This window comes from Vidua macroura, chromosome 21 (genome assembly GCF_024509145.1).
Source record: "Vidua macroura isolate BioBank_ID:100142 chromosome 21, ASM2450914v1, whole genome shotgun sequence".
In the NCBI taxonomy this organism is placed as follows: Eukaryota; Metazoa; Chordata; class Aves; order Passeriformes; family Viduidae; genus Vidua; species Vidua macroura.
Window position 1 is genome coordinate 4,387,038 of NC_071591.1, and position 13,771 is coordinate 4,400,808.

The following is a 13,771-nucleotide window of genomic DNA, read 5'->3' on the forward strand; positions in this document are numbered from 1 at the left end:
CCTGGGACTGAGCCACCAGTCCCACATCCACAAGGAAGTGCCTTTGGCTGGTGCCTACAGCCAGGGGGGATGCTGGATTTCAGCTGCTGCAGGTCCCCTTTGGCTCTGGGGAGGAAGGGTTTCGGCTGAGCTGTCCCAGCCCTGTGGCAGAGGCGCTGCCCAGCCCCGGGGTGCTGCGGAGCCTGGCTCTGAATTATTCAGCGTCCACACAGCGTGGCCTCCTTCTCTCACTTTAAAATGAGCAGACAGAGCAAAGCAGGCAAAGAGAGTGGGTTAAAGTGGGTTAAAGCAGGTCAAAGCCTCACCACTGCTGCTCTGGGCCCTGCCTGAGCAGAGCAAGAGCTCCGGGAGCTGCAGCTCTCCTCCCTCCTGCTCCGATGGGGGCGAGGGGATGGGGCAGCTCCAGGGCACGGCCTCAGCACCCAGCCTAGGGGGGTTTGGGAGCCCCAGGGGAGTGGGTGCAAGGATGGAAGGGACTGTCACACCCCTTGTTTTCCCTGAAGTTTGGGATGAGGTGGAGGGTGGTGCTTGGCTCCAGTGTTTGACCCTGTGAGTCAGGGACCAGTCACAGTGGGGACACCAGCCCTGGGTGGCCACCACCTGGTCCCCGAGGTGGCCTGAGGCAGCCTCAACCAACCCCCTCCACGTGTGGCACATCCTTGCTCCTGGCAGGAGCCAAAGCAGACATTTTGGGGTGCTTCTGGCTCCCAGTGCAGGAGGGTGAGACCTGTTCACCATTAATTTGGCTCCAGCTACAAATCCTCCTCCCCACAGAGGGGCCTGGCCTTGCTGAGGCACGGGTGTGTGCAGGAGGCAGATCCTCCACACTGCTCCCTTGCTGCTGGGGAGGGCTGGGAGCCCAGCACCAGCTCCTGGGACAGCCCAGCTGCCTCCTGCCCAGTGGGATGGGGACAGGGAGGGATGTCCCCCAGCCAGGTGTGATAGAGCACTGCTTTTCCCAGGGGAGAAGAGCACTTCCTAATTGGTGTAAACTTCCTAATTGGTGTAAACAAGGAAAATTAAGTCAAGAGGAAGCAGAAGCAGGTGTTCACCTTGCCTGCCTGTGCCTGGGTCACTGATTTTTCTCACTGCTAGGCCCTTTGCCACTGTGCAAAAGTTTTGTTATCCGAAGGATCAATTTTACCAGGGAATTGCTTTCTGAATTCGACCTTTGAGGATCATCAATCTAAGCAGGGAACTGTGACCCCAGCAGGCTGACCCTGCAGCACAGCACTTTTCAGCCCAATCAATCAGGCTGCATTATTTAATGGTGAGCAGCTGAGCACCCTCAGCCAGCCCCGTTTTGGGCAGAGGCTTCTGCATCCTGGCCTTCCTGCAGCTCAGGCTCAGTGGATCAGCTTCAACCCTTTCCTCAGGCTCCTGTGCCTCCTCCTCTGGGCCCACAGCCCAAGGACACGCCGATGGTCTGTGCCTGCCTTTCCCCAGCCAAGACTCAGCTGGTGGAGACTGGAGTAAATGGCATTAGCCCAGTCCCCTGGGTGGGAGCTGCTCCTCCTGCTCGCTCTGCTCATCCTCCTCGGCGCCCAGCCATGGCAGGAAGGAGAGGATGAAGGGAAAGGTTAGGAGCTACTTAGCAATGAGGCTTAAAAATCAGCAGCGGGGCAGACACCTGCTCTGTGTCCTGCAGAAGGGAGCTGTGGCCCTGCTCCAGCCCCGGGGCTGCTCCAGCAAAGTGCTGGTTGCAATATGGTCTCTCTGGCTCTGGAGGAGATCTGGGAGTGTTTCTCCTCTCTGGCTCGTGGGTCAAGGCTGTGCTGACTGTGCTGTTTCTCAGTGGGTATTCAGAGGCTGTGTAGGGTCAGCAGTGGTGGGGAGCAGGACCCGCAGCACCCTCAGGCACCAGGGACACCCACCCTGCACCAGGCTGGCAGGAGGTCACAGCACTGCACTTGGCAATCAACAAAAACTGGCTCGCACTGTTCCCAGCAGGAGTGGTCGCAGCAATGTGTCCCCCAGGATGTTCCAGCTTGCACAAAGGGGTATTTATGGGTTTATTTTAGTGTAGGACATCCAGCTTTCCTCAGAGTGGTGCACTGTGGTTCTGATGCTGCCAGTGCCTCCACCAGGGAACATCACGGAGCTTGGAACACCAAGGAAAGTTTACAGGAAAGTGTCCTTTTTTCTTCCTTTCTTCTTTTCTTTGTGTGGGTTTTTTTTTGGTTTTTTTTTTGGTTTTTTTTTTGGTTTTTTTTTTTTTTTTTGGTTGGTTTTTTTTTTTTTTTTTCAGCTATAAAGAACACTTTTCTGCAATTCTCCGTGTCAGCATCCTGGAGGTCACAGCAGTGAGCTGCTGGAGAGGTGTCTGGTGCCAAGCCCACGTGTGAGGGAAGGAGATGGCCACACACAGGAAGGGGGTGAGTGCAGCAAACCTGCAGCAAACCTCCCTCTGTGCTGGGAGTGGGAAAACAGCCTCTTTCCCTGAGCTTTCATTAATAATGACTTTTGAAGTAATTTTAAAAAGCCATCCCAGCCCTTTGTTTTCCTTCCAAGGATTCTCATTTGTTTTAAAAACCCCTTTTCTGCCCTCAACCCCACTTGCAGAGCAGGGAAGTGAGGCAGAGAAAGGCAAAGAGCATCTCCTCATCCCTCTCCCTTCCTGCAGGGATGGGGCAGCTTTGGGGTGCTGCACCCCCTGAGACCCGATGCAGTGACACTGCTGGAGGAACTGCTGGGTGGGGACCTAGAGAGCTGCTCCATCTCCTCGTGCCTCTTGCCCAGCTCCCATGAGACAACACTGACTGCCCTGAGCTCCTTAAAAAAGCCCGGACATGGAGCAGCAGAAGGCCACCACCTCCCCTGCACGCTCCTCTCCACGAGGATGCTCTGCATGGCCATAGGGATGCTCTGGAGAGCTGGTCCCATCCTGCTGGGTTCCGAGCCATCACTCTCGTGCCTTTCCCCCCCTGGGCTCGGCTTTGCCGCCCTGCTCCCTTTCTGCTGCTGCTGGTGGCGGGGAGAGGCAGCTCGGGAGAGCCGCTAATGACTGCCGGCCGGAGGAAGGCTTCTCAGAGCTTTCCCCTGAATTGTTTGCTCTCACTGTAATTGATGAGCCTTTAATGAGTCTCACGGGACGATGTGTTTGAAGGGAGCTCTTTCCTCGCCGTCCCCAAGGAAAAGGATGTTTCAACTGATCTGGGCTCTCGGGGAAACATGAATAACTCTTCTCCATCTCTCTATTGTCATCCCCAGCGCTGCTCGCAGCACGCTCCGCTCCGGCAGCTGCCTGGCCATCACTTACCCACTTCTACCTGCTCCTTTGCAACTGTTTTGGCAGCTCAGCAAAAGCAGGGAGCAAATCTTTTGGGCAAAGCATAACGGGTGCTGAGCTTGGATTGTTTCTGGCCCATCTGTGCGTGTGGAAGCAGGTAAAAATAGCTGCTAATGGCTGGGCCATGGAGGAAGCACAGTCCCTTTGTGGAGAGCATTTATATCAGGGTTTGCCTTGCTGGGAGATCGCTCTGCCAGGGGTTTGCTGTTGCCAGTCCTGGAGCAGGGCTCAAGGGATGAAGAAGGCAATGGTGGCTCATCCCAGGAGCAGGGCTGGGAGCTTCCCCAAGCCTGTGTCCACAGGCTGAAGGAGAGGGAAAGCCATTTTAACGTGTTGGTTTTTTCAGCTTGAACTAGGGTGAGAAGCTTCTGGCTTTCACTACTTTGTGCAGAGCCCAAGAACTGAAAAAAACCCTGAGTTAGGTCAGAGGGTTGTGAGTGGGGTGTTTTCCTTGCGGGTTTTTACTTTTGGTTGTGTGGTAGGGACGGGTGAGTCCTCCCAGCAGGAAGGAACCCTCCTCGCTGCCCTCCGAAATGATTTGAGGTTTGGGTTACAAATATGAGACAGTTTAAAAGATGCCAAAGTGGAGAGCACGCTAGCTGGCTGCTCCCATCCGAGAGGCTATTTATTTTAAATAAGTTGACACTCACCAGCTGTCAAGATCCTGCTGACTGGTGGAACATTATTTATATTCAAAGCTGTCTTAAAAAGCAAACACAAAACCAAACTTCCCCATTAGGGGGTCGGCTAGCAGAAGGGAGGAAGGGTGAAGAGGACATCACGTGGATATGTGAACATAAATATTTGCAGAGTAATGTGTATAAATGCTCTTGGTTTTTCTCCTGGAATGCAATAATGCCTGCAATTGAGTTCATTGGCCAAATTGAATTTGGGCTCCTGTAGAAGTCTCTTTATATTAAGTGCTTTAACATACATCACCTTCTCAGTCTATCGATGAAATTCTATTATCTGCTCAGAGCCGGACACAGCTCGGCAACAAAATCGGAGGGGGAATAAAACCCTTCACAAACCGAAGCCAGGAGCAGGTAATAGGACCTTGGGCATCTGTCTCTGGCTATCGACAAAGTGTCAGCAGTGCCTGGGGGAGGGAGGAGCTCTCCGGGTTTCTCGCTCACTCCCTCCCTCCCGCTCAGAGAGTTTCCTCCCCACCTTGCTGCAGTGGGAGTAGAAACCTTTGCAGGACTCCAGCAAACAGTTGCTGCACATTAACTTAATTTAACTATATGACCAAGAGCAAGGTTTTGCTCGAACTCAAGTTAATTCCAGCCTGGAGGAATGCCAGGGAAGCTCAGCCATCCAGCTCTGGGGGCTGCCCAGCATGGAGGCGAGGACGGGCCGAGGAACACGGCGCTCTGCTGGCACAGACTTGGCTGTCCTTGACACGAGGATGCTGCTGCCTCCTGGGACCCGAGTTCTGTCTGCCAGGAGCTGCAGGGGAAGGAGCAGGGACGGGCACAGGCGGTGCTTGTCCTGGTTTTTGTGGTCATCCCAAAGCTGCCAAGTGTGGGCAGCAGCTGGCTGAGGGCAGCGGGGGCGTTGGGCTTGTTCTTGGGGGATGTTTGGGTGAGCCCGTGGCTATTTTGGAGTGATGCCCCAGCACTGGGACTGGCCAAGCTCAGCTGGGGAAGCCCCTGCTCTCACAGATCAGTCACCCCAGGTCCTGCCTGTTCCCCTTTGGTGCAGGTCCCACCCTGCTCCTCAGGGAGAGATGTTCACCAGCCACCACACAAAATATGAGACCCTCAACGGGAGACTCTTCCACAGACCAAAGCTTTTCTCCAATTTAAAGACAGCTTTGCTGGAGAAGTCAAGATCAGCTGGAATGTCTCCCACAACAGAGCCAGAAGAAGGAATGTCCAACCAGGGCAAAGCAGCTCAGGGGCAGCAGGGATGTGCTTTGTGCTGGCACCCCTGGTTCGAGCTGAGCTACAGCCACAGGGGAAGTGCACTGAGCTGCCTTCGTTGAGACAAGGAGGCAGTGACCAGGAATTCATTCATCTTTAGCAGCAATGCAGCAACAATCATCTCCACATCTCAAAACTCACCACAAATGCAGAAAAATCCATCCCCTGCATGTGGGTACCACTGACCGTTTCCAGCTCCTTTTATTGCAGGAGGTGCTTTTGGGGGTGGCCTTGGTCCTCCAGGTCTGGAGTGCCTGATCCTGGCTGTTGGCACCAGGATAACAGGCTGGCCAAAGCTGTTCTGCTCCACCAGCACAAACTCTCCAAGTCATGTGGAGAGAAAATCCTCCTGGAGAGCATCCATGCATGAGACTGCACTGAGAATGCACCAGGGAAAGGAGCAGGGGAGTGCAAAGGGTCTTTCCCTTCAATTTTTTAGCGTAAGGAAAGCCTAAGAAGAGCAATTGGTGAAGTGAGGAAAGGAAATGCCACTTCAAAACTAGAAACCTCGTCTTGTTGGCGCCTCTTTGGCCTGAGCACAGCCCGAGAGGAGGCTCTGTTCCATGGAGCTGCTCAGTGATGAGGGATGTTCCCTCCTCCTGCCTTCCTCCAGGGACTGCTCATCACCAGCAGGACAGACAGACAGACAGACAATGCATGCACTGGGACAGGGCAGGACAGAGGGGAGAAATCCTAATAACCAGCCTAAAATTGATTCACTTCTGCTCAATCTGATTTCTCCTAACTGGATCCACATGTCCTGGCCACGGCACATTAACTTCAATTACAGCTTATTAATGTCTCCGTGATGGAGCGTGCCCTGCTGAGCACGGCAGTGACTGACGTTCTGAGGGGGAGGAAATTACTCCAGAGAGACCCAGTGTGCAATGGGAGCAGAACCAGTGGCTCTCTCCACAGCCCTGTCAGCCAGGGAAAGCTCATTCACCCGTGCCCGAGCTCACTGCTGCACCGAGGAGAAAATTAAGCAGTGAATAGAGAGATCTGTGGGGAAAAGTCCTTCCACTTCCCTTCCCCACCCTGCCTGGCACACACACAACACACAGACCAAGGGCTTGCTTGTGTCTATTCCTGTCCTGACCCTTCTGCATCTCCAGTTACTCTGCAGATCAATAGGGACAGGATGGAAGAAGAAAGGAGGGGAAAAAATAAGAAAAGAAAAAGATACCAAGAAGACAGAGAGTAAAAATAAACTGTCAGCCATGAACAGAGAGATGGACCTGGCTGAGGCTGTGGGAGGAGGAGATGCAGAGGAGACCCTGAGGGAGCAGCCCACTGTCCCAACACCCAGGAATGAAGCAGTGACCCCCAGGATTCACCAGATCCTCTGGCCTCCAGGACAAGAGAAGGCAGAAAACTCTTTCCCCTTGTCCCCCATATCCTTTGTTCTCTTTCTGCTTTTCCCAAAAGCTCTGGGAGATCGTGGTGAGGGGTTTTCCTTGGTGTGAAGCTGAGGCATGAAGGATGGGGGCCAGGAGTACGTGGACTGAGGGGATCACAGAAAGCTCTCTGAACCCACCAGGTAAGGCTGCAGCACAAGAAACCGCCTGGGCTCGCGGTCTGCTCTGAGGGCAGAGTGTTTTGCTCTTCCCTTGACCATGAACCCCAGCTGGAAATGAGCTGCCAAGTGCCTCATCACCCTGAGGGCGCTGCCAAAATCCCGGTGTGGTACAGGGACACAGGCAATGCCACACACTGAGGGCACACACTGTGGCCAGGCACAGCTCCTTCAGCCTCTCGGGGCTGCTCACTCTGCTCTCCAGGTGGAATTTTCTGGCTGCGTTTTGCCCTTGACGCCTCATTTCTTCACAATCACCTTCCCTCTTGTTTCCTTGCCTCCTGTAGTGGATCCCTAACACCACCCCAGTTTTATCTAGGCACTTTCCTGCTGTTCCTCCACCATGTCCTGGAAGAGGCAGTGTGTGTCCATCCCCATCCCTGCCCACCCTTCCTCCCCCCTTCCCTGCACCGTGCTCCTGTCAGGCTCACATTGATTTCTCCTCTCTTCCTCTCAATAACCCATCCCTTGTTGAGCCATACACTAGATTTAATTTGGTTTTAGTCCCTGCACTGTAACTGGCTTTGCTTACAGCTGGAATTAGATTGCTTTTCAGTGCAAAAACCAGCTTGCTGGGACTGGAATAATCACAGGAGCACAGTTAATTCACAGGGAGCTTCTCCATCTTACACACCACTTATCCGCAGCTCCTCAGCTGCTCACCTTCCCTGCCCTGAACCCATGGGGGATGGAAAAGTCAGCACAGGACAGGCACTGACCTCTTCCCTGTCCAGGATGAGTGTCCCTCTCTCCTGGGAGCCAGCCCAGCAAGCTGGAGCAGTGCAAAGCTGCATCTTACTGTAGCTCAGAACTCGGAGTTTGGGCTGATAAAAGCAGATTTCAGCGTTTTCCCTGTTCCCGGCCAAGGAAAAGCCCTGTCCTGCCGGCGGCGCTGCAGGATGCGCTCAGGGTGTGCTCAGGAGGATGCGGTCGGGCAGTTTTTGGGGAGCGGAGCCAGGAGCGGAGCGGCGGAGCCGGAGCCGCTGCGCTGCAGCAGCCGCGGGCAGGCGGCCACGCCGGCACCGCGCCAGCGCCGGGAGAGGCCGGCAGGGATCAGCCAACAAACCCCAACCTGTCTCGTCTTGGCCCCGGCTAAAAAGCAGCATTGCAGCTTCCACGGGGCGTTCGCAGCCCGGCCATCCCCGCCTCCAGCTGCCCTCGGGGTGGCTGTGGAATTTTGGATGTCTCGTAAGAGGTTGTGACTCCTCCAGCCCTGGGTGTGTTTGAAAGGGCTTTTCCTCGCCTTCCCTAGCTGCCTCTTTTCACAGAATTTTTAGGGATTTTCTGTCTTGAACCAACCTCTGTTACTATTAAATGGTATTAAATTCGGCCAGCGAATTCAAAAGCTGATGGGGGGCTGGGGAGAGGGGAGGAGGACAACTGAGAGCAAGGAGCTGGTTTGGGGAGACTCCCACCAGCAGGGCCTCAAGTCCAAAGTACTGAAGCAACAAATCCTGCCCAAGGCAGGCAGGAAAGGTAAGTGGCTCAGAGAAGGAAGGTGTTCATGGGACACCAAGGGTATTTTAACTCTTTAAAGCATCAAGAATCCCCAGGCTGCTGTGGGAGCAGTAACAAGTCCTTGGTTATCTGTGCTGATCTTGGAAGCCAAAGCTCATTGCACAAGCACTGACATCAAACATTTAGTCCTAATTTACCAGACACATGTGGAGGTGCTCTCCTACTCCTCTGCCCACATGCCTGAGCCCCCCAGAGCTCCTCCCTGAGCAATCCCCACAGTGGGCACCCCAAAATGCCCCCAAACCAGTTGAGTGCTACAGCTGCTCATCCCAGACAGGCACCGCACCGTGAGAAAGACCCTCACTGCTGCCTCCTGCCTGCCCTGGCGGGTGGAAAGGGCTCTCCCATCCCTCACTGCAGCTTCCTTCCCCTTGGAGCCTGTTCAAAGCCAGCCTCGGTGGCACCTGCAAACATTTCTACTTGCAAGTCTCAGAAGCAAACCGTTTGGAACCGATACAAACGGCTCCTCTGTCGCTGTGGTGATGCTTGTTAGCATGGGGTGGGTGATGGGGAGATTTTTCCCCTCTCGCCTGTAAGTCTCGCACAAGCTGGATGGGAAATCAGCCATCTCGGCACTTTTCCACCTTACTTTGCTTTTTCAGTTGATGTCATAATGTAACATATGGCATCGTATAGAGAGCTGAAAAACAAAACCCAGGAGAAACAATCCCCCTCCTGCTTCCTCTGCCCCAGATGTGTCAGGGGATTTACCCTTACCCGAAAATCCATCTGCCAGGGCTGGGGCTGCTCAGGGTGTGCAGGACTGACTGGGGATGACCTACCCTGCTTGTACTGGCAGGGAGCTGGAGTTCAGTGGGGTGAGCTTCATTCCACGCCCCATATCCACCAGCATCACCCCTGAGACATCTGGGCAAAGGCTGGCTGTGTTTGCACAGCGGGACAGGGGACTGGAGGGAGCTCAGCCCCTGAGTGCCCGTCCAAGCCGTGTCCCAGCTCCCCCAGCAGCAGCTGCGGGAGGACACAGCCTTGGAGGTGCCCCAGCCATTCCCTGCAAGGACACATCTGCTGCCCTGCCTGAGGAGAAGGGGTGTTAGAGGGAGAAATGGTTATCTCTTGGTCGGCAGAAACGCTGATGGCTCAGTTTTCCAGCAAGAACCCTCTTCTCATCCCTCCGAGCAGAGACGCCCAAAGAAACCCAGCAGCCGTTACCTGCCGGTGACTTCGATGTTGGAGACGGCGTAGAAGTACTTGTACAAGTTCTCCCTCTGCACGTAGGTGCCCCCCAGGGCGGGCCTCAGCAGCCTCATGCGCAGGTCGGTCACGGTGAAGAAGTCCTTGAGCCCTTTGGCGCTCTCCAGCCGGGTGTACAAGTTGTCCATGTTCTTGAGGTCGGGGCCAGCGAAGATGGCGAAGCGGTCCCGCACCTCAAAGCGGACGGTCTTCTCTTTTTTGGAGCCCGCCCAGCGGGAATACTCCTCGGTGCAGAGGACCCTGTTGGCACTGGTGGTGGAGAGGTCCCGGACCCTCCGTGCTGGCATGCTGAAGGCCTCCATGCAGTCGTCTGCGTAATACTGGTACGGGTGCCAAGTCCTCCCGTTGTCCAGAGACTTCTCCAGCATCATGATGGTGGGGCGCCCGTACTCGAAGGTGATCACGATGTCATCGGTGAGCTCGATGCTCTTGTTCCAGGACAGGGTGATGTTGGCCAGCAGCGGCTCCGGGTACCGGCGCCACGTCACGCTCTGCCAGTAGGTTGCCAGCCCCTCGTCCTCGCTGTCGAACATCAGCTTGGGTGGGTGGGCCAGGTCGGGGTTGGAGGCGTCGCACTCGTCGCTGCACAGGTACGGGTTCTCCTGGAACAACAACAACGGTCACCAGAGGGGAAAGCAAAGCCTGGGCACGGCGTGGGCAGCGTGGGCACGCGGGTTGGGCTGCTTGTGTCAAGCCTTAAGTGCTGGGCTGAGCTGGAGGGTGCCGGGGGCCTGGCTCTGGAGGACGCTGTTTCTGAGAGCGAATTTAAGGCAGAAAGATGCGGCTTTGCCTCAGCTGTAAGAACGGCTGAGCTGTTTCCTTTGAAAGGCCCTTTGGGAAAGGGCTTTTCAATTTGGCACGGGGCGATTTTCATAGAAAGCTCCTTCCCTGAGATGGTCTCTGAGAAACCTGGGTTAAGCTTGGCTGATTTACAAGCCTACAGTAGAAAGCTGTGCTCATCCCTGCTGCCTTGGAGGAACTGAATGGCTAAAACCCTCCAAGCACACCCCTGCCTCCCATGGCTCCTGATTCAGAAAAGGCTGGGACACACCATCCCCCCAGTGCCTCTGAGCACAGCTAGAGGAGAGAAACCCAATTTCTCCAGCTCCAAGCTGGGACAGAAGTGAGCAGTAGCAGAGAGAGCAGAGATTTGTGCTCCTGCCCAGAGGGAATGGGGTGGGAAGGCTGGCTTATCCCATCCAGGTGACAGTCTCCACTGCCTCCAGGCCTGAGCAGTGGGAGAGAACATCCAGCCATCCCGTTCTGCCCACAGGTGCCAGTGCACAGCCAGGCTGGTGTGTTTTGCAGGGACAGAAGATCTCTTTAACCTCTACTCCCACACGTGCTGAGCTGCTCTAGGACACAGTGTCAAGGTCACACACCCCATGTTGAAGTTTTGGGGGTGGGCAGCTGTGCCAAGGCATTTATTGCTCACCCATATGTTTGTTGAAGCCCAGCATCACTGCCCTGCAGCCTCTGCCTGCAGGAGTGAGCATGTGGGTCACCCCTGCCTTGGGGATGGGGTAGGGCTGTGTTCTACTGGGTACAGACCACAAAAACTCTGCAACACACTGCAAATCCTTTTTTTGCATATGAAGCATCTCTTTGCTGTCACTTTGCCTCCCTTTCAGAATCAAAATCCAAAGGACTGGGGAGGGAGAGGGACTGGTATGACAGCGGGCTCTGCTGCTGTGGGACCCTGCTCAGGAAGGCAGAGGCACCTGGCAGAGGAGGAGGAGGAGGAGGTGATAAAGCAGCTGGAGCTGCTCAGAGCTGCTGGCTGGAGGTGAGGAGGCTGCTGGGGTGTGAGGTCTGGCTCTCCTGAGCACAGCAGCTTTCCAAGGTAAGGCCGAGCTGGGTGCTGTGCTTTGGTTTGTGGGTGCTCTGTGTGTGGTTGGGAGCCATGGGGAGGTGCTGTGTGTGTGATCAGAGTGTTCCTGCCTGGCCTGGGGGTTTCCTGCAGTGCAAGGGCTGTGCCAGGGTGTGAGGAGCTGATACTGGTACCTGGAGGCTCCAAAAAATGAGCTGCAGGGCTGGATCTGAGCAGGTTGGGTGTGTCTGTGGCTGCTGCAGGTGTGGGAAGAGGCCGCTCCTGTGTCCATGGCTGGCTTTGACCCAGGGAACTGCTGGAGTCTGAGTGCCTGTGAGCTGCTTTTAGGGTGCCCTGGGCACACCCAGGCACAGCAGAGGAGGGGATCTGGCTGGTATAAGAGGATGCTCTTGGCTGCAAAGTGGGGCTGTGCTTTGAACCTGGAAAGCTCTGAGTAACAAAACGTGCTTTGGAAAATCTGGTCTTTGCCACCTCCAGCCAGGCAACCAAGAGTCTTGGAAACTACTTAGAGCTTCTCCACTCCATGTCTGTAAAATGGGCCTTTGGTGCCTCCGCAGAGCTCAGAGATGTGAACTGAAGGCAAGAAACTGTTTGCAAAGTCAGTGGAGGCCACAGCACCCAGGAGCCCTGAAAAACTCCTGAGGACACAAATAATTCTGTGTCTGCAGCAGCATGTGAGCAGCACAGTGTAAATAAGGCAGGAGGCTGCTCTGTCAGCACGGGGAAAACAAAGCAGTGAGTGGCTGCTCTGTAGGTGAGAGCCAGGCTCCTGTGCAGGGGAGGCAGCCCTGGGGACACGAGGGGACTCCTGTAAATACAGCACACGTTGTGTTTGTGTTGGTGTGCACGAGGCTGCCAGGGAAAGCAGCACAGGATAAAACAGGTCAAAACTCAAACTGTTTTCAACCCAGTCTTGCTCTGACACACCCCTGCCTGGCAGTGAGGCTGCAAATGCCGTGCTGGGGTTTTTTCTTCTGTCACAGTCTCGGCCTGGGCCACGTGTGGCTTTTGCCACCTCTGTGCGTGCTGGAAGGAAGGGCTGGGGCTGGAGCTGCTGAGCCCACCCTGCAGCAGGGAGGTTACTCACAAAAGCGTGCTTGGGTTGATGTTTTAAAATCAAATAGCTGGGTTGTTTGTTTGTTTGTTTGTAGCTGTGATAACTGAACAAGGCAAATCAGTGGAGTGCTCAGGCTTGCTTGGGTGGCTGAGGTCGAGGGGTGAGGGCACTCCACAACCCCCTCCAAGAGGGGGAGATGCCAGCTGGGCTGTGCTGGGGCTCTGAGCCACGCTGGGGGGCCCTCTCCTGCCACAACAAGCTGTTCTGGAGTAGGGATTAAAAAACCCTGAGATATTGACATATTTAATACGCTCTCCTGACTCGTCACGTTCAGAGGAATTGTTTACCTCTGCTAATGAGACACAGCTTCCTGCTGGGGGATGGAGCTGCCTCTCAGCACAGCTTTGCAGTGGTGGCTGAGGGAAAAGGCAGAAAAATCCCCCTCAGCTGAAGTGCTGGGGGCTCTGAGTGTGCTTCCTGTGCTGAGGCAACATATTGTGTTGCAGTATGGTCCTCCTGTCAATGTGGCCATACAGATGGCTTAATATGACAGTCCTGAAAAGACCATCCCAGAGGTCCATTCCTGCCACTTGTCTGAAGGAGGGTGCAGCAGGTGGAGAACTGGCTTGGGATGGCAGCAGGAAACTCTCTGACAAACCTGCCCTGCTGCTCTGTCTGAGCAGAGTCAGTGTCTCCGAGCTCTCTCCATGAGCCTTCCTTCCCTTGTGTGCAGCAGGCACAGCCCTTGAGCTGTGTGAGATGAATCTCACTGAGTATTTATTTGCCACTTGAGCTGTCCCCAGCATGGCCACAGTGGCCGCCTCCAGGGCTGCGGATGATGCTCCTGTCAATGCTTTCTTTGGAGTGGCCAAATTAAACAAAGGGCTCTGTGATGAAACCAAGCTAAGGAAATATTACCCAGACAAAAGGCTGGCCAGGATGGGAGGCGGGACAGATTTCCCTGGAGCAGTGAGGGAAGCAACCGAGTCTGATCAAGCATGATCCCCCTCCCCATGTCCCGTCTGGAGGAACAGGGCTGGCCAGGCACGTCCCTGGCAGGGTCAGGAGCAGGGAGAAGAGGAGTGAAAGCCCTTCCTGTCTGCCATATGCTCATCCCAAGGAATGGAGGTGCACGATCCCTGCTGGCTCCCGTGTATCCCAACCTGGGAGCGTGCTCAGCTCAGCAGGCAGCACCCCCAGAGATCTCTTTAACCACCCTGATGCTCTGGTGGGGGGGCAAATGGCTCAAGAGGTGCGTGGTTGTAACAGGGCAAACACAAAAATAACCTCCAAGTGACAAGGTGGGGGAGAGCCTCAAAAGCCACCGAGTGAGTCACATCACTACAGCTTCCTCTGCTAAAAT

General features: G+C 55.1%; 1 protein-coding gene and 1 long non-coding RNA gene across 3 annotated transcripts in view; one reads left to right on the forward strand and one right to left on the reverse strand.

Moving 5' to 3' along the window:
• The window catches only part of NTNG2 (netrin G2), a 46,804-nt gene that overhangs the window by 15,929 nt on the left and 17,104 nt on the right, over nucleotides 1-13,771 (reverse strand). For both annotated transcript variants that reach the window (XM_053996794.1, XM_053996795.1), the window contains exon 3: nucleotides 9,479-10,122. In XM_053996794.1, coding sequence (XP_053852769.1) covers nucleotides 9,479-10,122 — 644 coding nt within the window. The remainder of the gene's footprint in view (nucleotides 1-9,478; nucleotides 10,123-13,771) is intronic.
• LOC128817891 (uncharacterized) lies at nucleotides 2,267-5,394 on the forward strand. Its single transcript, XR_008440322.1, has 3 exons — nucleotides 2,267-2,375; nucleotides 3,211-3,386; nucleotides 4,994-5,394. It is a non-coding gene; the product is annotated as an uncharacterized LOC128817891 (long non-coding RNA).